At 41.5% G+C, this 22,914-nt stretch overlaps 1 protein-coding gene across 2 annotated transcripts in view; it reads left to right on the plus strand.

The window, feature by feature from the left end:
- Window positions 1-22,914, plus strand: part of MCF2L2 (MCF.2 cell line derived transforming sequence-like 2) — a 145,066-nt gene that overhangs the window by 35,753 nt on the left and 86,399 nt on the right. For both annotated transcript variants that reach the window (XM_023551507.2, XM_064279514.1), the window contains one exon: window positions 21,192-21,282. In XM_023551507.2, coding sequence (XP_023407275.1) covers window positions 21,192-21,282 — 91 coding nt within the window. The remainder of the gene's footprint in view (window positions 1-21,191; window positions 21,283-22,914) is intronic.

Below are 22,914 nucleotides of genomic sequence, written 5' to 3' on the forward strand. Positions count from 1 at the left end.
AGTTTTCTTTCCTAGAATGCTGTTTGTCTCCAGAGAAAGAGGAACTGTCTGACCAGGTCTTCTCCTTTCCCCTTCTTGCCTTTTGTTTACACCACCTCACTGTCCCACCCCTTGTTATTTTCAACATACAGCAGAGACAAAGGATAAGGCCTGAAAGGAGAATTTGATCTGCCCCTTGATTTCCAGTTCCCATTTCCAGTTCCAAGCAGAATGAAACGACCCATGTTCGTTTTATGACTTCAGTTTATCACAGTTTGCATCTTCCTGAAAGTTACAGCGGTTACCAGATACCAGGGCCCTTCCCAGATTGCAAAATGTTTTATATGTGCTTCGCAGAGGTCTCATGACATGGAGCAAGAGAGCATTGCTAAAGCAGAAGAGGAATATGGCAGGATACTCATGGAAGGGAAGGGGTATCTCTGGGCTTGAAATTAATAAGAATTCCCTGTTGTGATTGGGGTTATGTGAGTACACAAAAGCTTCCCAGAATAATTTATTCTTCACTGAATCCTCGTTGAGTGCCAGCAGAGACTAATGATGGAAAGAATACTCAGAGTCATTACACCAAAAAGAATTTGTCGACGCTTTGCCATTTTAGGAGGTAGCATATGATCAAGAACCAGTGGTATTGAAGGAAGAAGTCCAAGCTGTACTGAAGGCACTGGCAAAAAACAAGGCACCAGGAATTGACGGACTACCAGTTGAGATGTTTCGACAAACCGATACAATGCTGGAAGCGCTCACTCATCTATGCCAAGAAATTTGGAAGACAGCTACCTGTCCAGCTGACTGAAAGAGATCCATATTTGTGCCCCTTCCAAAGAAAGGTGATCCAAGAGAATGTGGAAAATATTGAACAATATCATTAATATCACACAAAAATAAAATTTTGCTGAAGACCATTCAAAACAGTTGCAGCAGTACATGGACAGGGGACTGCAAGAAATTCAGGCTGGATTCAGAAGAGGACGTGGAATGAGCGATATCGTTTCTGATGTCACATTCACCTTGGCTGAAAGCAGAGAATTCCAGAAAGATGTTTACCTGTGTTTTATTGACTATGCGAAGGCATTCGACTGTGTGGATCATAACATTATGGATAAACTGGGAAGAAAGGGAATTCCGGAACACTTAACTGTGTTCATGTGGAACTTGTGTGTAGACCAAGAGGCAGTTGTTTGGTCAGAACAAGAGGATACTGATTGGTTTAAAGTCAGGAAGGGTGTGTGTCAGGGTTGTATCCTTTTACCATACCTATTCAATCTGTACGCTGAGCAGATAATCCGAGAAGCTGGACTACATGAAGAAAAACAGGGCATCAGGATTGGAGGAAGACTGATTAACAACCTGCGATATGCAGGTGACACAACCTTGCTTGCTGAAAGTGAAGAGGACTTGAAATACTTACTGATGAAGATCAAAGACCAGGGCCTTCAGTATGGATTACACCTCAACATAAAACAAAAATTGTCACAACTAGACCGATAAGCAACATCATCATAACCAAAGAAAAGATTGAGTTTGTCAAGGATTTCATTTTACTTGGATCCACAATCAACGCCTATGGAAGCAGCAGTCAAGAAATCAAATGACACATTGCATTGGGCAAATGCACTACAAGAGATCTCTTTAAAGTGTTAAAAATCAAAGATGTCACTTGGAGGACTAAAGTGTGCCTGACCCAAGCCGTGGCATTTTCAATCGCCTCATATGTATGCATATGAAATCCTGGTGGCATAGTGGTTAAGAGCTACGGTTGCTAACCAAAAGATCGGGCAGTTTGAAACCGTATGGGGCAGTTCTACTGTGTTCTATAGGGTCGGTATGATTCGGAATCAACTCGACAGCAATAGGTTTGGTTTTTTTGGGTCTCGGGTATGCAAAAGCTGAATAATGAATAGAGAAGACCAAAGAAGAATCAATGCCTTTGAATTATGGTGCTGGCGAAGAATATTGAATATACCATGAACCGCCAAAAGAACGAACAAATCTGTCTTGGAAGAAGTACACCCAGAATGCTCCGTAGAAGTGAGGACGATGAGACTTTGTCTCACATACTTTGAACATATTTTCAGGAGGAATCAGTCCCTGGAGAAGGACATCATGCTTGATAAAGTAGAAAAAACTAAACCCACTGCCGTCTAGTCGATTCTGCCTCATAGCAACCCTGTAGAACAGAGTAGAACTGCCCCATAGAGTTTCCGAGGAGCTCCTGGCAGATTCGAACTGCTGAACTCTTGGTTAGCAGCCATAGCACTTAACCACTATGCCACCAGGGTTTCCTGATAAAGTAGAGGGTGAGCAAAAAAGGGGGAGACCCTCAAAGAGATGGGTTGATACAATGGCTGCAGCAATGGATTCAAGCATAGCAAAAATTTTGAGGATGGTGCAGGACCAGGCAGTATTTTGTTCTGTTGTGCGTAGGGTCTCTATGAGTCGGAACCAACTCTATAGCACCTAACAACTACAACAACAACAGATGACTAAGATAGCCATGAGACAATGTGTTGAGGCTTAGGAAATGCATCGGATGACTTTGTCCATGATTTTTTCATAACATGTGTACACACAGGGATGTAGAAGCTCAGAAGAGAGAACTAGGAAGAACTGGGAAGCTTCAGAAATGAAACTTTAGACAGGAAGAACTGGGAAGTTTTGGGTATGAAGTGGCCTTGAAGGATGGATAAGATTTCCGGAGGTAGATATGGAGAGGGATGTTGTAGAGAGTCTTTGCACATGTCATTATAATACTTCCCTTGTGAGGATGGCGCAGCAGCACAGTGTTTCGTTCTGTTGTACACGAGGTCACTGTGAGTCAGAACCGACACTCTGGCACCTAACAACAACACTGTGGAGAGAGAATGGGATGGAGTTTAAGAGCTCTGGACACAGCCCAAACCTGGGTTCATATTCAGATCCCCACTACTCACAGCTGCTTGACGGGGGCAAATGACTTAGCTTCCATCTCTGTCTCGCTTGGGTTTGATGTTTGCAATTACAGTGTTTGGAATTACAGATCGTCCAGGTTGACCAGAACGGGGGTGGGGGGCTCTTTTTCCGAAGTAGCAAGAAACGAGGGGACTGGAAAGACGGGTGGGAACAGATTGAGCAAGGCCTCTACCAACAAGTTAAGGAATTTTGGTGCAGTATGCAGGAAGAGGCCATTGGAGCTTTTGAGAGAGTGGCAACCAGATTAATCTGGCATTGATATGCAGGATGGATCTGAGAGCGCGGGAGAAAGGAGGCAAGGAGACAAGTTAAGAGCTTAGATGCTGGGATGGGCATGAAGTGCAGAGGGAGTGAGCTAGGATGATGGCAGGAGGATTAGATAGAAAGGGATGGAGGAGAAAGCAGGCATTGGTGACTGGGTGGGGGGAGTGTGAGGGAGAGGGAGAGACAACTGATGATGCTGATTTTAAGAATCTCTTTCACAATTGGATCTTACTGCTTTTACCTTGCTGGGTATATGGAATTCAGATCCCACTACATTTTGGTTTTGATTGTCTCATCTTATTTTATTTTGCCACTTTTTCTGGCTCTCCCTTACCAAAACCATGGTAGGACAGTGGTTCTCAATCTGGGCTGTACATTTGAATCATCTGGAGAGTTTTTTAAAAATCCCAGTGAGCAGACCCTAATGAAGAGCAATTGATTCAGGACCCCTGCGGGTGAGGGTGGAGCAAGGCCTGAGCTTCAGTAGTGTTTTAAGCACCCCAGGTGATTCTAGCGTGCAGCTAAGGCTGAGAATCACGGTGCCAGGACCAGTATGGTGGAGGTGTGGTGAGAGCTAAGAGGCATTTGAGATGTGTGAGAAAGGATGTTTGGAACCAAATTTAGCTTTTGGGTAGGATGAGGTGGTGGGGCAGGTGGGGAGGTTGAAAGCAAGCTGAGGGAGGGCTGTGCTGAAATCTTTCACTTCTGCGGTCACGAAGTTTTTTTTTTTTCTTTAAAGGCAATATAAGCAAAAAGTTTGATTTTCTGAGCTGCCCTGACCCTGGGATTTTTTGTGAATTACTTGTAGTATGTAAGGAACTATTATGAAATACAACCTTCCTACATGGACCACATGGTATTAAAATACATACAGCATTACCTCAGACTATCAATTGTTCATATGCAAGTTCAAGTTGAAACTGAAGAAAATTAGAGCAAGTCCACGAGAGCCAAAGTATGAACTTAAGCACATCCTACCTGAATTTAGAGACCATCTCAAGAATAGATTTGACACACTGAACACTAATGACCAAAGATCAGATGAACTGTGGAATGACATCCAGGACATCATATAAGAAGAAGCGAGAGATCATTAAAAAGACAGGAAAGAAAGAAAAGAACAAAATGGATGTCAGAAGAGACTCTGAAACTTGCTCTTGAACGTTGAGTAGCTAAAGTGAAAGGTAGAAATGATTAAGTAAAAGAGCTGAACAGAAGATTTCAAAGGGCGGCTCAAAAACACAAAGTATTGTAATGACATGTGTAAAGACCTGGAGATAGAAAACCAAAAGGGAAGAACACGCTCAGCATTTCTCAAGCTGAAAGAACTGAAGAAAAAATTCAAGCCTCGAGTTGCAATATTGAAGGATTCTGTGGGGAAAATACTAAACAATGCAGGAAGTAGCAAAAGGAGATGGAAGGCATACACAGAATCACTATACCAAAAAGAGTTGGTCGACGTTCAACCATTTCAGGAGGTAGCATACAATCAGGAACTGATGGTACTGAGGGAAGAAGTCCAAGCTACACTGAAGGCATTGGTGAAAAACAAGGCTTCAGGAACTGACAGAATACTAATTGAGATGTTTCAACAAACAGATGGACTGCTGGAAGTGCTCACTTGCCTATGCCAAGAAATTTGGAAGACAGCTATCTGGCCAATTGACTGGACGAGATCCATATTTATGCCTATTCCCAAAAAAAGTGACCGAAGTGAATGCAGAAGTTATTGAACAATATCATTAATATCACACACAAGGAAAATTTTGCTGAAAATCATTCAAAAGCAGCTGCAGCAGTGTATCAACAGGGAACTGCCAGAAATTCAAGCTGGGTTTAGAAGAGGACGTGGAACCAGGGATATCATTGCTGATGTCAGATGGATCCTGGCTGAAAGCAGAGAATACCAGGAAAATGCTTACCTGTGTTTTATTGACTATGCAAAGGCATTCGACTATGTGGATCATAACAAATTATGGATAACATTGCAAACAATGGGAATTCCAGAACATTTAATTGTGCTCATGAGCAAACTGTAGATAGATCAAGAGGCAGTTGTTTGAATAGAGCGAGGGGATATTGCATGGTTTAAAGTCAGGAAAGGTGTGCATCGAGGTTGTAACCTTTCACCATACCTATTCAATCTGTATTCTGAGCAAATAATTTGAGAAGCTGGACTGTATGAAGAAGAACGGGGCATCAGGATTGGAGGAAGAATCTTTTACAACCTGCGTTACGCAGATAACACAACCTTGCTTACTGAAAGTGAAGAGGACTTGAAGCACTTACTGATGAAGATCAAAGACCACAGCCTTCAGTATGGATTACACCTCAGCATAAACACATCAAAAAGCCTCACAACTGGAGAAATAAGGAACATCATGATAAATGGAGAAAAGATTGAAGTTGTCAAGGATTTCATTTTACTTAGATCCACAATCAACAGCCATGGAAGCAGCAGTTGAGAAATCAAAAGATGCCTCGCATTAGGCAGATCTGCTGCCAAAGACCTCTTTAAAGTGTTGAAAAGCAAAGGTGTCACCTTGAAGACTCAGGTGTGCCTGACCTAAAAGCCGTCGTGTTTTCAGCCACATCATATGCATGCAAAAGCTGGATGATGAATAATAAGGAAAACCTAAGAATGGATGCCTTTGAATTGTGTTGGTGAAGAATATTGAATATACCATGGACTGCCAAAAGAACGAACAAATCTGTCTTGGAAGAAGTACAACCAGAATGCTCTTTAGAAGCAAGGATGGCGGGACTGCGTCTCACATACTTTGGACATGTTATCAGGAGGAATTGGTTCCTGGAGGAGGACATCATGCTTGATAAAGTAGAGGGTCAGCCTAAAAGAGGAAGACCCTCAAGGAGATGGACTGACACAGTGGCTGCAACAGTGGGCTTAAGGAACAACAACATTACCACATCACCTGTAGGTTTCCAATGACAACAGAGGGCCCATAGATCTATCGGCTGCCATCTGCTACGTAAAATATACTACTAATAATTTTCACAATTCAGTGTATAACCGTAGCAGGACAAATCCTAGAGGTCAGTTTCTCAGAGGTGATACTTAGGCAAGACACTGTCATTGAAGTTATGTTTCCTGTGGTTATATATTGTATAGATTATAGCTAGGTGATTTTAAAGGGAATTAGTAAAACATTCTGAACCACAGAGGTGGTCAACTATTTTTTAATTACAGTTGTTTTTACCAAAATCAATACTTGTATAGCTAAACATGGGTTTTTTTCTAAATTGAGGTGAAATTCACATAACAGGAAATTAACCATTCTGAAGCGAACAATTCAGTGGCATTTAGTAGGTTCACAGGTTGTACAACCACCACCTTTACCTAGCTCCAAAGCATTTTCATTAAGCCATTGCTTCCTCTTCCCTCTTCCGTCCAGCGCCTGGCAATTACCAGTCTATTTTCTGTCTCTGTGGATATACCTATTCTAGATAATTCATATAAATGGAGTCATACGTTACGTGATTTTTGTGTCTGACATCTTTCACTTAGCATACGTATTTGAGGTTCATCTACATTGTAGTGTGTATTAGTACTTGATCTACTTTTACGGCTGAATAATATTTTGTTGTATGTGTGTACTACAATTTGTTTATTCATTCATCTGTTGATTGACATTTGGGTTGTTTCCACCTTTTGGCTGTTGTGAATAGTGCTACTATGAACGTACGTGTACATGCATTTGTTTGAGTTTTCAATTCTTTTGGGTATATATTTACAAGTGGAATTGCTGAGTCATATGGTAACTTTATGTTTACCTTTTTGAGGAACTGCCAAACTGTTTTCCATAGGGGCTGCACCATTTTATTTTCCCACCGGCGATGTATGAGGGTTTCAATTTCTCCACATCCTATGCATGGACATTTATTACGCTATTTCTCTACTCAGTTCCTTGATTTATTCTTAGTTTGGGTTCATTATTAGAAAGAGGCCAGAGAAAGTGTTTTTATCAAATGACATAAGAGTCTTATTTCCTTAAAAAATCAAAAACAAAAACATTGCCATTGGATCAGTTCTGACTCAAGGGGATCCCATGTGCTTCAGAGTACAACTGCACTGTAGGGTTTTCTTGGCTATAATCTTACAGCAGTAGATCACCAGGCTTTGCTGCATCCTGTGGTGCCACTGGGTGGATTTGAACCACCAACCTGTCAGTTAGTAGTGAAGAGCAAACTGTTTACACCATGCAAGCCCTTGCTCAGTGGTTAATTTCACGATCCTTTGTTATTTCTAAAAGGGCCTTTTTTCCGATGAATCTGTTGAGAGACCTATTTAAGCTAGAAGCAATTTCACACATCCCATTTTCCTCACATAAAGCCTGGTGCATAGTCTGAGATCAGTAGTGTCCTGTTTTGATTGGCTGAGAATGCTGTCTGATATTTGTATTTTAGGGAGGGATGAGAGAAGGACAGAGCCCTGGTGGCTCAGTAGTTAAGAGCTTGACTGCTAACCAAAAGGTTAGCAGTTCAAATCCACCAGCCACTCCTTGGAAACCCTATGGGGCAGTTAGTTGTACTCTGTCCTGTAGGGTTGCTATGAGTCAGAATTGACTTAACAGCAGTGGGTTTTGATTTTAGGAGAAGGACAGTATTTGGCCCGTGCGTGATAACAAAACTTGCTCCTTTGCATCAAATGAGACTTGTTGGGATTGAAACAACTTCTCAGCTTTAGAAAACAGCCTTGCCAGAGAAGTGAGTTCAATCAATCTGAACTTCTTACCCTGATGGAGGCAATGAAAAAATTGCAAGTGGCTTTGAACAGTATTAATGGGCAAAAATGCTGCTTTGATTGAGGAGCTAAGGTGAGCTATGTTATTTCCTGGACTGGCTGTGGAATTGCTACCCCAAAGAATAAGGAGACTCAATTCATTATTTGACTATGAAGGCTAAGTTGCTGCGTTGCCCAACATGGGTAGATTTGCTTCAGAGCCCTCTGGGATGCGAGGCCAGGCCTTAGGCACGCGATTGAGGCTTGAAATTTGAGAGCGCCCCATGAGTTCATTACAATAAATGGCGACACGGGCGAGTGAGCCTTATATGCCAAGAGAATTTGAGTAAACTATACTCGAAGGCAAAGAGTATTTAATATACTGTGGACTGCCAGAAGAACGAACAAATCAGTGATAGAAAAAATACAACCAGAATGCTCTTTAGAAGCAAGGATGGCGAGACTTTGGCTCACTTACTTTGGAAGACTGATCGCTAGACAAGGATACCATGTTTGGTGAAGTAGAGGGTCAGAGAAAATGAGGGATCCCTTAATGAAATAGATTGATGCAATAACCACAACAATGAACTCAAACATACCTGTGATCATGAAAATGGCACAGAACTAGGCAATGTTGTGTTCTGTTATACATGAGGTCTCATGAGCTGGAGTTGACTTGATGGTACCTAACAACAAGAACATACCAGAGGGTAGGAAAAAATATTAATATGCCAGGGCCCTGTACTCTTCTATGTAAGAACTGGGGGTCTGACATTGTTTCTTCCCGTAGAATGACCTAGTGTGTATATAATGGCTTTTTTGCTGTTCCTTTGCTTTTTTTTTTGCTTTAGCATAGCATTACTACCTCCTATGTTTGTGTCATCTGTCCTGTTCAGATAGGAACCCATTTTCCCTTTTCTGATACGTTCAATGTAGGTATCTGTAGAAATTCAAATCACAACGTCTCACCTAAATTTGCAGGTGTTAAATGGTGTAAACGTCTGGAACTTAGTGTCACTCGGTGGTACTATCAAGTGACAGGACCACTTCTCATCATGAGCAGTCTCCTCTCCTAGTATTTATTATGTGACATTGGTTACTATGGAGATGGGTAGTTTGAGGGGTTGGAATGAAATTGGAGAAGGTTTGGGTGTGGTATTAGCTATAACATTCGTGACTGTTGCCTTTGGAGAATCAAGCCTTAAGTGAAGAGCAGTCAACTCTCATCATGACTCCACCAGTCACTACCTGGTCAGTAAAGTTTCCTGGGATTCCGTCAGCCATAAAGGGCCTTGAGTTTTTACTTCTCTGAGATGTGAAGGGGTCCTGACAGTGATGGGGACAAGGGGTCCTAGTACCATTGCCTAGTACCAAGTCCACAACACTTACTAAAGAGCTGCAGGCACTATTGCAAATGCCTTCTGATTGAGTAATCTTTACAACTTCACAGAGATAATAGATACTGCGTGGTATATACACTTGATGTTATCTGTTAAAATAGGTTACAGAGTAAATACTTTTGGCTTTGTGGACCAAATAATCTCTGTTGCGACTACTCAACCCCACTGTTGTAGCTCTAAAGCAGCCACAGACTATATAGAAACAGATGAGTGTGGCTGTGTCTCAATGAAACTTTATTTACAAAAACAAGGGTGGGATAGGTTTGGCCTGTGGGCACTAGGCTGTAGTTTGCCGACCCCAGGTTAGAGTAGTGGTTCTCAAACATTAGCATGCATTAGAATCACCTGGATGGCTTATCAAAACACAGATTGCTGGCCCCAGCCACAGAGTTTCTGATTCAGTAGTTCTGGAGTGGGACCCAATAATTTACATTTATAACAAATTTCCAGGAGATGTGGCTGCTGTTGGTTTGGGAACCGCATTCTGAGAAATACTGGTCTAAGTCCAATCTCCTCATTTACAGAGGTGAACACTGAGACCAGGGAGAAGAAAGGATTTGTGTAAATTCACAAGCTGGTGAAGGACAAAGTTTAGGACCTAGATTAGGATTTAGATTTTCCAGCTCATGAATCAGGGCTATTTCTACCACATCACACAGCTTTCAGTACTAATATCTGCTCCAATGTGGATGAACCTCAAAAACATTATGATAAGTGAGAGAAGCTAGACACAAAAGGTCACGTGTTGTACGATTCCATTTATATGGAATATCCAAAGTAACATAGGGACAGAGTGCAGATGGGTGGTTGCCAGGGGCTGGGGGAAGAGGGAATGGGGATAATTTTTTAATGGGTGTGGGATTTAGATTTGGGGGGATGAAAAAGTTTTGGAGCCAGATAGAGGTGGTGGTTGTACAACACGTGAATCTACTAAATGCCACTCAGCTGTTCACTTTAAAATGGTTAATTTTGTGTTATGTGAATTTCATCTCAATTAAAAAAAAAAAAATCCATGCTTAGTTGAAATACTGATTTTGGAAAAAAAAACTGTGATTAAAAAGGAGTTGACCACCTCTGTGGTTCAGAATGTTTTACTAATGCCTTTTAAAATCACCTAGCTACAGTCTATAGCCTCAGGAGACATATATTCAATGACAGCGTCTTGCCTAAGTATCGCCTCTGAGAAACTGACCCCTAGGATTCATTATGCTGTGGTTATACACTAAATCATGAAAATTATCAGTAGTGTAATTTATGTAGCAGTTGGCACCTGATAGGCAAAAATAGGCCCTCTGTTGTCATGGAAACACAATGGTGATGTGGTAATGGTGTATAAATATGATTACCATGTCACCCAGTGTGGTGCTTATCTCCATGAGGCTAATTTATGTATTTATCTCTTTTTCTTGATTTACCAACTTTAGACAGTATCTTGTGAGTCTTTGCTGTGAAAAATGAGTTTTGTGTACTTATGATTATTTGTCTCTTCCTGTTACCTTTCACCCCCTAATTTTTGTTAGTTATATTATTTTTATATTATTATAAATTTAAATAATATACTTCTGTCTGGTACCTAGCAACGTTAGATAATATCTGTTGATTTTCTACTGTACTCTCTCCTCCTTATTGACATCGTTAGGTTCCAAAGACCAGATCATTATGCAAAAATGGAAGATGACCACATCAGATCACAAAAAAATGGAGAATGACTAGATCATTACACAACTGCCAAATTACATCATTATATAACCGCCAGGTTGCATCATTTCATAACTGCCAAACCACTGAGAATCATGACTCAGCCAAGCTGACTCAACCTTAACCATCAAAGCCAGCATTACTCTCCCCTCATACCTCAGCATTTGTTACTGCCAGATATACGTCATTAATGTGCAAAGAGTTGGAGAGTAGATTTTTGACTGTTGTCGTAAATGTGAAATGTGAGGTAATGAGATGGTAAGTGGGAAGAAGGTTTATGTATTTCCACCTTTCTTTTTACTCTCTTTCGTCCTTCAGGTTCTTCTACATATATATCATTTCCTTTTCATTGCTAAGATATATACTTTGTTTAGCAAGGAGCCCTGGTGGCACGACGGTCAAGCATTTGGCTGCTATCTGAAAGATTGGTAGTTCAAATCCACCAGCAGCTTCATGGGAGGAGGATATGACAATCTGCTTGCATAAAGATTATGGCTTACGAAACCCTATGGGGCAGTTCTACTAGGTCACATGCGGCCGCTATGCCTCAGAATTGACTTGACGGCACACAACAACAGCAACCTGTATTTACAGATTTTCTTGTGAGTTTTCTTTCTTTGACTCTAAGTTGATTCTAAATAATAGAAATCAGTAAAACACATTTATATACATAATATGATTGGACTTCTCGAGTGAGAGTTCTAATCCGATATCATTAATCTGGTGTCACTCAAAGGAAAATTCTACAAAAAAAAGTGAAGGTCAAATGGATTTTCTTCCCTTCTCTGCTTAAAATTATGCCACAATTCATTTCAGATTTAGACAGTGACATTTTTATGTGCTTTTTCTTTTGGGGCTTCTAATTGCCTTTCTTTTTTTCTTATTTACAGAAGTGGCATGTATCTTTATTGCATTATTAATATCTTGCAGGTTCTTTACCATATATAATTTGTATGATGGCATACACTTTCATCTTGAAGACATTCTTCTGAGACTGTCTGGCTTACTTTTATAATTTGGGTGGTTGCTTTCTAGGTCTGCTGCAAGTTGGGAATTTGGGATTACTTTTTATTGTATCTCTGGGAAAACCCAAAACTAAACCAAAGCCGTTGCCATCAAGTCGATTCTGACTCATAGCGATCCTATAGGACAGAGTAGAACTGCCTCATGGAGTTTCCAAGGAGGTCCCTTCATTTTTTAAATTTCATTTTCATTAAAAAATGTTTGAGTTATTTCTTTTCAGGAAAAGTGTATCGTAAGTGAATCTTACAAGATCTTGAATGTCTGAAAGTAGCTCATTTTGTCCTCACACTTGATTGACAGCTGGGCTGGGTATGGAATTTTTTATGTAAAATAACATTGATCCACAGATTTTTGTTATCAGCATTACTAAGACTGATCTTTCTCAAAAATATCCAAGTCTCATTCCTTCATGAGTAAACTATTTCTTTCTCCCCTTCAGTACTCTCCTTGGGATTTTCTTTATGTTTTGCAGTTTTGAAATTTCAGACCTTTTTCCTTCATTTTGCTAGAATTTCTGTGGCTCCTTTCAAACCAAATATTCAAGCTTAGAAAACTTTTCTTCTGTTCTTTGCTTATTTCTTCTGTTTATATTTATTGATATGATTGGTATGTTTGGTCTCAATTCAGTCATATCATTTTATCTTATAATACTATTTGTATTATGTTTGTATTTCTCAACATAATATATTTTCTTTTTTTTTTTTTAAATTTTCCTTTTCTTTTGGTATTTAGGGAGATTTTGTCCTCGTGATTACCGTTGTAGTTACACTTTTTAAATGTCCCCTTAGTCCCTCTTTTTTTAATTGTTTAACTTTTTACTTCTCATTTGTCAACTCTCAGTAGTATCATTTGACTCCCTCCTACTACCTGTACAATAATCAGTGAGTTTATTCTCTTTCTTCCCTTCTCCTTTTCAACTTGTATTCTATATACTATCCTTCCATTACCCATTGCACTTTTGTTTACATTAAACCTACATTTGTTTAGACTGACCTACATTAAGTAGACCTTTTGCTGACATTTCCTCAAGTTGTCTTGTTATTGGATGAAGATCAACCTCTAGCAGAGTCTTCAAGAAGGACTCATGGATACAGAACTCCCCGAGTTCTTGGATGTCTATGGCTTTTTCTGTTGCCTTCATACTTGAAAGGCAGCTTGCCCTGGGCGTCAAATTATTGGTTCAAACTTTTTGTTCATGAGTTGTTCTAGAACAGTATTCTTGCCATGATTTGTATGTTGCTTTTGAAAGCATGATGCCCCTGTTTGTTTCTCTAGTTCTGGTAATTATTTGATCTTTTCCCTGGAGATGCTTAGGATTACGGCTTTATCTTTAAAGTCTAACAATTTGCTGGAATATGTCTCAGAGTTGATTTTTTCAGGTCAGTTTTCCCAGGTGCCTGCTGGACCCTTTCAGGTGTATGTAGATTCGGGTCTATTTTTATTTTTAGAAAGTTGTCTTCGATTTTGCTTTGAAATATTATTTCTGCTCCTTTTTTTTTTTTTTTTTTAATCTTTAGGGACTCCATCTATAAGTATGTTGAATCTCTTGCCTAGCTTCCGTTTCAACCACTTTCTTTCTGACCTTTTTTTACTTTTTTCTTCATTTCATTTTAACACTCTGGCTTGTTTTCTCAATTTTATTCACTGCCTCTCATTAAATTTTGTTTCATATTTGTTTTCCTTTGAGTATTTTTTAATTTAGACTTCATTCCTCATATGATTTTGTTTTTTCCTCCACCCAGCCCTGACTTCAATCAGTTCTTTTTTTGTTACTTCCTATTTTTTATTTTTATTCCTTTCTGTTCCTGGTTTTTTAGTTTCTGATTTTAAGTGTGAATGCTTATGTGAAGACATTTAGTTCAGTTTGGAGGTTTATGTTGTAGGTTTTTTTTTTTTTTTTTCCTGCGTAATGACTAGCTTTTTTGGGAGGAATTTTCATTAGCTAAAAAGTTTTAATTCTTCTTATTTTTTTCCCTTGTAGTAGTGTAGGTGAAGTGATTGTAATGATGAAGACTGCATGCATCTCCACATTTAGCAAACAGGATTGGTGGTTTGGGGTAGTTTACGAGATTCCTAGTTCAAGAGTGCTGTCATCTGTTAGTGTGTCTAAATATGGTTTCTGTAAGGGATGGCCTTAAAAATTTTTGAGAGGGAGGTTAATGGAAGGGGTTTGTATTCGTGTATGTGTGTGTGTGTGCATGTATATAAAAAAAATGTATATATACACACATATATATATATCTTGTCTTGTAGTATCCTAAGCTTTACACCTTGCCTCTTTTTGCCTTTTTGCATAGCCTCCTCTTCTCCTTTCCTTTGTTTCTCTCCCAGACTGCCTGCCTCTTTTCAAGACTGCCTCTTTGAGTCCTTCCATAGTCGGTGCTCTAATGTACTAGTACTCTTCTTAAGTACCTTTGCATTTAGGGTGAACGGTTCGTTTCCTAGGGGCTGTTTTATCTTAATCCCCTCCTCTCTCTTGAGTGTAGTTTATCCTCACACCTCTCCAAACCCCGTTGCCATAGAGTCGATTCAGACTCTTACAACCCTATAGGACAGAGTAGAACTGCTTCATAGGGTTTCCAAGGAGCGGGCGGTGGATTCGAACTGCTGACGTTTTGATTAGCAGCAGTAGCTCTTAACCACTGAACCACCAGGGCTCCTCTGATATCCTCTAGCTCCCCCCCAAAACAGCAGCAGCTAAAGAGATAATTCTGCCGGAAATTGGTGCCTTTTTTTTTTTTTTTTCCAAATGCAATTACAGGTAACTTGAAATCTGCAGTGTTCTCTGTCTTCCAGTTATGCTGAAAGCATGGGATTTGTGTCCTTCTACATGTGAAGAGCTTGGCTGCTAACCAAAAGGTCGGCAGCTCAAATCCACCAGCCACTCCTTGGAAACCCTATGGGGCAGTTCAATTCTGTCCTATAGGGCCACTATGAGTCGGAATCGAATCCATGGCAACGGGTTTGGTTGTTTGGTTTATCTGTTGAGCTGTATGGTTTTTAGAGAATGTGTGAAGAGATTCAGATTTAACTCAGCTACCCAGAGGTCTCTCTTTTTTTTCATTTTTGATAAACTTTTTATTTCAGATCACTAATTTTGTCATCAGCAATATCTATTCTTTTTTTTTAAACTCTTCTATGAATTTTTAGATTCTGGCATCATGTTTTTAATTTCCAAGAACTATTCCTGTTCGGAAACCCTGATGGTATAGTGGTTAAGAGCCACGGCTCCTAACCAAAAGCTGGGAGGTTCAGATCCACCAACTGTGCCTTGGAAACCCTGTGGGGCAGTACTACTCTGTCCTATAGGGTCACTATGAGTTGAAATTGACTCAGTGGCAATGAGTTTGGTTTTTTGGGTTATTTCCTATTCCTGATTGATCCCTTTTCATAACAGGTCGTTGTTGTTTTATGGATACAGTGTCTTTATCCTCTCCTGTCTTGGGTTATTAATTAGCAAAAAATTAAAAAGTTATTTACTGTTTCTAGGTTGATTGTTCTGTTTGTTCCTCTCAATGTTTTTCTTTGATGCTTTGGCTTTATTCATTTCTAGAGATCTTTGGTTGCCTACCTGTACTTGTGAATGAAGGGGTTATATTGTTAATATAAGTACCTGGCTTGGGTTTCCTTTGCAGTTGTGTAGGTCTACTCGAAGGCAGTGGGTGGTGGGGTTTGTTTACCCCAAATCCTTGTACTTGAAGGGTAGAGGGGTGAGACCAGCTAACTTGGCAACAGTGGGTGGGTCCCATAAACAGATGTTTGACTAGGGAGTAGGCAGGACTTTTTATTTGCCATGATAAAGAGGACTTTGCTCTGGAGACAGTCTTTAGTCAGTGTTACTTCTAGAAAGACCTGCATTTTATATTCTTTTTCTGCGTCTTCTGTGGGGCCTGGAGTTTCTTGGAGCTCAGCTCCTCCTTCACCCCATCTTCAATACTCATGTTCTAGGGTCTGTCCAAGCAAATCCATTTTGTGAAGGAAGAGGTTCTCAGGGCTATCTACCGAAAACCAAACCCTTTGCGGTCAAGTTGATTCCAACTCAGCAACCCCATAGGGTTTCCATGGTTGTAAATCTTCACAGAAGCAGACTGTCACATCTTTCTCCCATGGAGCCACTGGTGGATTTGAACCACCGACCTTCCAGTTAGCAGCCGAGTGCTTCGACCACTGTGCCCCCAGGGCTCCTCTCTCAAGGCTACAGATGAGGGCAAATGCTACAACCAGCTGCTGTCTATACACAGGAGAGAGGAGGGAGGCGGTGGGGGTGAGGCGGGGGCCAGCTACCCAAGGTGTTTTGTCAATCCTTGTTACTCAAAGCATGGGCTCCAGAGTGGACAATACCTGGGAGTTTGTAGAAATGCAGAATATGGGGCCTCACCCCAGACTCCTTGAATCAGAATCTGCCTGTTAACAAGACCCTCATGAAGACTGAAGTTGGAGAAGTGATGTTGCAGACGACCCTGTATGTAACTACTCCGTCCTTCCTGCTCTCTCCCCGGCTCCTTCAAGAGTGAAACCCTTGGAGCGCCACTATAGAAGCCCGTGAACATTTCTTCTCTCCATTTTCTAAGGTTAGCATCATCAGAAAGAGGAAGTCATTCATCTCTACAGTCCCAGAAAGATCTTTCTCTAATGACATTACCCATCTCTTGCTTCCCCTGTAGAATCCCCTAGTTGTGCGTTTTCAAATATTTAATGTATATTCTAGACATCGGTATCATTTAAATAAAGCAGTGGTGGCGGTATGTTTGTGTGTGTGTGTGTGTGTGTGTGTGTGGTGGGGTCCATAGACAGTCAACACTTCAAACAACTGCAGTATTTCATATCACCGTACAGTAGAAAGGAGCCCTGGTGGTGCAGTGGTTAAGTGATCAGCTGTTAACTGAAAGTTCGGTGGGATGGTTCCCGCCCACCAGCTGCTCTATGGGAGAAAGATGTGTCAGTCTGCTTCCATAAAGATTACAGCCTTGGAAACCCTGTGGAGCAGTTCTACTCTGTCCCAAAGGGTTGCTGTGAGTCAGCATTGACTTGATGTCAATGGGTTTGGTGTTTTTTTGTTTATGTACAGTAGAAAAACCTGGCAGTATGCTTTCATTCATATATTAATGCATTCCTGATGGATTTATTCCCATTGTAGTCCTATAGAAGCTTTATTATTGATCAGTAACATATTTGTTTCTCTTTCCATTAAAAAAAGAGTGATGCGAGGGATGGAATTTGAAATGTGGAGCCTATATAAGAAGGCAGATTTGACTGAATATGGGGAAAGGACCACCTACTCTCTGAGCAGCCTGACAGAGAATTAAGTTGGGTTGGAGGCAGTGAACTCCAGGTTACTGGGTATGTCTGGTGGAGCTGGATGGGCATCTTAGAGAAACTGGAAGGGCATTCCTTCACTGGTTGAGGACTGAACCAAGCCGTTGAGCAGGCTCCGTCCTGCTACAAAGAGGAAGTGTCCTCTAACTATTGTCTGTTCTATGAATGGAGTACAGCTGGTCCCCAAAGTTTCAGCCTTCTGTAACTCTAGATGTTTTATTCATAAACTACCCAAAAGCTTTTTGAATGTTTTTAGTCTTAGATTTTTTTTAATTATGGAAAAATTTAGACATATGAAATGTCAAGAGTCTAGTATAATAAGCACCTAAGTTTCTCTCATTTAGCTTCAACACTTATCAACCCACGGATAATTGAATTTCATCTGTATAAACCAGTAACCAGTTGTCATTGAGTTGATTCTGATTCATGGCCACTCCATGTGTGTCAGAGTAGAACTGCCCTCCATAGGGTTTCAGTGGCTGATTTTTTCAGAAGTAGATTGCCAGGCCTTTCTTCCAAGGTGCCTCTGGGTGGACTCGACTGACAACTTGTTCATTAGCCTCCAAGCGTATTAGCTGCTTGCACCACCCAGCGACTCCTTCATCTGAATATTCACCCATGTTCCCTTCTGTCAATATCTGAAGCAGCTATTATATCATTTTGTCTGTAAATATTTCAGTATGCACATCATAGGACCTTAGTGTTAAAACGAACAATGAGGGTTAAAACAGCCAAGCGTTACCTACAGAAAATACATTTCCTGTGCATTTGGCTTAGTTGAGGTTTTGATGCCTTTGTTAAACAAGATGGGGTGGGGAAAAAAAAACCCAGAAGCAAAAACCAGTGGTCGATATGATGGAGCATTGTTTAGAAAGTATACCTTTTGTGGGGACTGTACTGCAAGTCATTGTCATGATTCTTTGTCTCTTTCTTCTGAAGTTGTGTCAGGACATACAGCCGTTTGTGTGCACAGGTGTTTTTCCAGCAGGTTCCATACTCAGTTCACCCAGAGGTCCCAGTCTTGAGACTTGATCTGTGTGGAGGTGAGAACTTCGCTGTGAGTAACGCTGGCTTTCCCTTTGGCTGGGGAAATCGTATATAATGGCAGCCTCTCGTCTCATAGTCCAACAAACAGCCTTTGTTTATATACTGTATTTTCTGAGTCTCTCCCAGCTCCACCTTGATTAAGAGCCTTTAGCTCCCTTAGAACATTCTTCAGTGATGCCCCAGAGCAGCTACTGTAGGTTCTCTTGCAGGATTTGCTTGGTTCTTCTACCTTATTCACATGCAGATACTTTTTAGGGTGAGGCTAACCTTTTATCCAATATTAGTAAGTTATTGAAGGTTTGAAGGTACCTCAAACACCACTACCACCCATCTGTCAGTGGAGGCTTGCATGTTGCTATGATGCTGAAAAGGTTTCAGTGGAGCTTCCAGACTAACATGGACAAGAAAGAAAGGTTTAGTGATCTACTTTCAAAAATCAGCTAAGAAAAACCCCATGGATCAGAATGGTTTGAGTCCGTTGTGAATGGAGTAGCCATGAGTCAGGGCTGACTCGATGGCAGCTAACTATATTATTGAAGGTTTACTATGGGCAGCTATTTTACATGTACTTGATCTCTTTTAATATCTGAGAAGCACATAAAAAAAAAAAGAATAGTGCTTCTATAGCTTTACCATGTACCAAACGTTGTTCTGAACATTTTACACATCTATACATGTTTGTCATTGCTATTAGGTGCCGCTTAGTTGGTTCTGATTCACAGTGACCCCATGTGCAACAGAACGAAACACCGCCGGGTCCTGTGCCATCCTCACAATCATTGTTACACTTGAGCCCATTGTTGCAGCCACTTTTACAATCCATCTCGTTGAGGGTCTTCCTCTTCTACAAGGACCCTGTACTTTACCAAGCATGATGTCCTTCTCCAGGGACTGGTCCCCCCTGATAGCATGTCCAAAGTACGAGAGACATAGTCTCGCCATCCTTGCTTCCGAGGAGCACTCTGGCTGTACTTCTTCCAGACAGATTTGTTCTTTCTTCTGGCATCTGTGCACACACGTGCTGATTTAATCCTCACGTCAGCTTTATGAGATAGTTATTCTTTTTCCTAGTTCACAGATGAGGAGCCTGAGAAACTGTAGAGGTTAAGTAGCTTTTCCCCCTAAACACACAATATGTAAACAGCAAAATTCAGAAGTCAAACCTAGGCAGCCTGGCTCCAGAATTTTTTTTTTTTTTTGATTAATTTTTATTGTGCTTTAAGTGAAAGTTTACAAATCAGGTCAGTCTCTCATACAAAAATTTACATACACCTGATTGCTCTCCCTCTGATGAGATAGCAGAATACTTCCCCCCCACTCTCTCTCCTCGTGTCTGTTCAGGTAGCTTCTGGCCCCCTCTGCCCTCTCATCTCCCCTCCAGACAGGAGATGCCAACATAGTCTGATGTGACCACTTGAAGAATTTTTGTTTTTTTATCTCTTCACTTTTAGTGCTATTATTCTCATTTTATAGATAAGGAAACTAGGGCTTCAGACCAGTTCAGTCCCAGCTTGGCCCCCTCCTGAGAATTTGCATTTCCACCCCAAGCACACTGAATCAGAATCTACATTTTAACAAGACCCCCAGGTGGTTTTTATATATGTATACATAAGAATCACCTGGGGATCTGGTTAAACTGTAGATTCTGATTCAGTATATCTGGGGTGGAAAGGCAAATTCCCAGCAGGAGGTTGGACCGGTTCCAAAGCCCTGAAGGAAACAGTTATAGACAGGAGGTAATTTTCCCAAGGTCTCAGCGCTAATAAGCAGCAGGTCTAGGGTTGAACCAGGCTCTGAAGTCCTTGCTCTTCCCTGTATACCACACTTCCTCCCAAAGAGAGAGAAGAAAAATGTTCCCACTTTTAGGACTTTGGAAACCCTGGTGGCGTAGTGGTTAAGAGCTATGGCTGTTAACCAAAAGGTCGACAGTTCAAATCCACCAGACACTCCTTGAGAACCCTATGGGGCAGTTCTACTCTGTCCTATAGGGTTGCTATGAGTCGGAATCAACTTGATGACAGTGGGTTTGGGTTTTTTTTTTTTTTTTAGGACTTTAGTTTCAAAGGGTTTTGTAAGAATTTTGTGGGGACTTGCGAGGGAACCCAACAGCCTCCTTTCGGTCTTAACGAAGGTGATATCCCCTGTGCATGTGGTCTGTTGGCCTGTTTAAGGCTCAGCACTTAGGAGGGTTGTTTTCCATCACCATGTATTATTTCTGAACACCTCTAGGACTGACTCCTAAACAAGCAAACAAAAAAAAACAAACCCGTTGTTGTCATGTCGATTCTGATTCATAGTGACCCTACGGGACAGAGCAGAACTGCCCCATAGGGTTTCCAAGGAGTGGTTGGTGGATTTGAACTGCCAACCTTTTGGTTAGCAGCCGAGCTCTTAACCACGGTGCCACCAGGGAGAAGGATATTGATAGTGCCCTGATTACGGCCTTGGCAGTGGAAAGATGGCAGAGCTCAGCCTTGAGGTCCTCTGACTGTGTGGGGGACATGTGATGCTCTCCCGACATGCTTATCTTCCTTCATGCATGAACACGCGTGCTTTTTCAGGTTCAGGCTGGTAGAGGGAGTTGGCTCTTTTGTCAGGAAACACAGACCTGGTTGTTCCTTTTGGTGTGTGGTTGGTTTACACAGTGAGCCAGGGTGCTGTGGAGGCTGTAGGATGGGTTCTGCTGCCAGAGGCACCCAAAACCCATGTGTCTTCCCTGATCTCTGACACTGACCACTTACTCTTTTTTACAGCACAGAAGCCGCCAGCATTGGATTCGTCATTGTGATTGACAGGCGAAGGGACAAGTGGAGCACCATCAAGGCATCCTTGACACGAATAGCTGTAAATATTTATTTATGTGCTATTATTATAAAAGTCATTTAAATTGTCCATTCAGTTATTCCATATCAAATTCACGGGGAAAATGAGTGCATGGGGAAAGGGCGACCATTTTACGTTAAATTTTGGGACGTTCTTTGTAGCAGATGCTGTTGTTTTCCACCCATATCCCCTCTGCCACCTGCAGGTAACTCCTGAGCATGTCAAAGGTTTCCCGAGTCTCCTACCTTGTTGATGTCTCTGGCCACTGAAGAGGGGTGGGTAGGGAGTGCTGGCAAGTCAATGCCCCGGGAGTGCCCTGCAGCCAATGAGCTATGGAAGTTGGTGGATAGATAGCCCAGCTTCCATGTCCCTCAGCAGGACAACGTGAGGTGTATTCCACACAGTATCTTCGAGGGTCGCAGCCCTGCTTGCCGCAGCACCAACCCCTCACCTCTCTGCTCCTCATTCTGCTTCCGAGGATCACCCCCCAAATAAACTACTTGTACCCAAATCTTTGTCTTAGGGTTTGCTTTGGGGGCAAACTAGTTTTAGACAGTCTTCATTTCAGTATTTGAATTATTTTCTCACATATTAGAAAGACAGTGACAAACCCACACTAAGTGATATTTAAGTAGCTTGATTAATGGTGTGCTTGCTTTTAGCATCGAAATGTGCAGCCTGGGATGGTTTTTGTTTTCCACCTTATTAATCTGGTTTTGATCTCTGGTAGCTGCCTTTTAGCAGGTAGAAGGCATCCTTCCTCTGAGTGGTCTCAGACCTGTGGGCTTAGCCACAAGGGCAGGCAGAGCTGCCTGAGGCCAGTCACACCTGCGGGGCCATTGGCACTGGTTGAAGAGGATGGAATGGGTAGGGTGGTAATGTATGTTCAGGGTTAGGACAGGAAACAGACATCTGAAGCCTCGCTCATGCCACTTACAGAGGCAGTCACGTGTGCTGACGTGCACACAGTTTCTCTCAGATGACTTCAGAGCCTCATCCTGATACTTAGTATCTCGGCTCATTTATCTTGTTGTGACTTAACAAGGTGCAGGTTCTTCTCTTCAGAAGCCTGCATTTTGCGGGTGGAGGGAGGGTAGATTCCTTTCCCTGTGGACACTGATTATTTTATCCCTTTGGTTTAGTTGTGGTTAAAAGATTTACCTCTGGGATACCTGCGACCGTGGTTGATGTGAAGATTTAGACACTTGATAGTGCCTGCCATGACTCTTCCAGGGGTCTGGCCTCTAGAGAGCTCTGGTTTCCCAGGGTCTGTAATAATACCAGAATTATCTAACTCCTGAGCCTTATTTGCTCCAGGATTATATGGGTTACTTTGTGGGTAAAAGATGCTGTACTACAGGGTTCCTTAAATCTGGCTGTCTGTCAGAATTCTCCATCCTTCAGGTGAAGTCTGCTTATTGAAAATATAGATACTTAGACTTATCCCAGTCCTAATGAATCAGAATCTCCCAGAGTGAGGACCAGATTCTTATTTAACAAGAGTTTTTAGGAAACCACTGGAAGAAAAGAAAGCCATGGTGATGGGAGACCTGGGTTTCTATCTCTGCGACTGAGTAGTTACATGGATCTGGGTTATCTCATTTTTTAGGACCTCACCTCAAGATGAGGGCAACGCTCCCTGAAAGCCACTTG

This window comes from Loxodonta africana, chromosome 1 (assembly GCF_030014295.1).
Source record: "Loxodonta africana isolate mLoxAfr1 chromosome 1, mLoxAfr1.hap2, whole genome shotgun sequence".
NCBI lineage: Eukaryota > Metazoa > Chordata > Mammalia > Proboscidea > Elephantidae > Loxodonta > Loxodonta africana.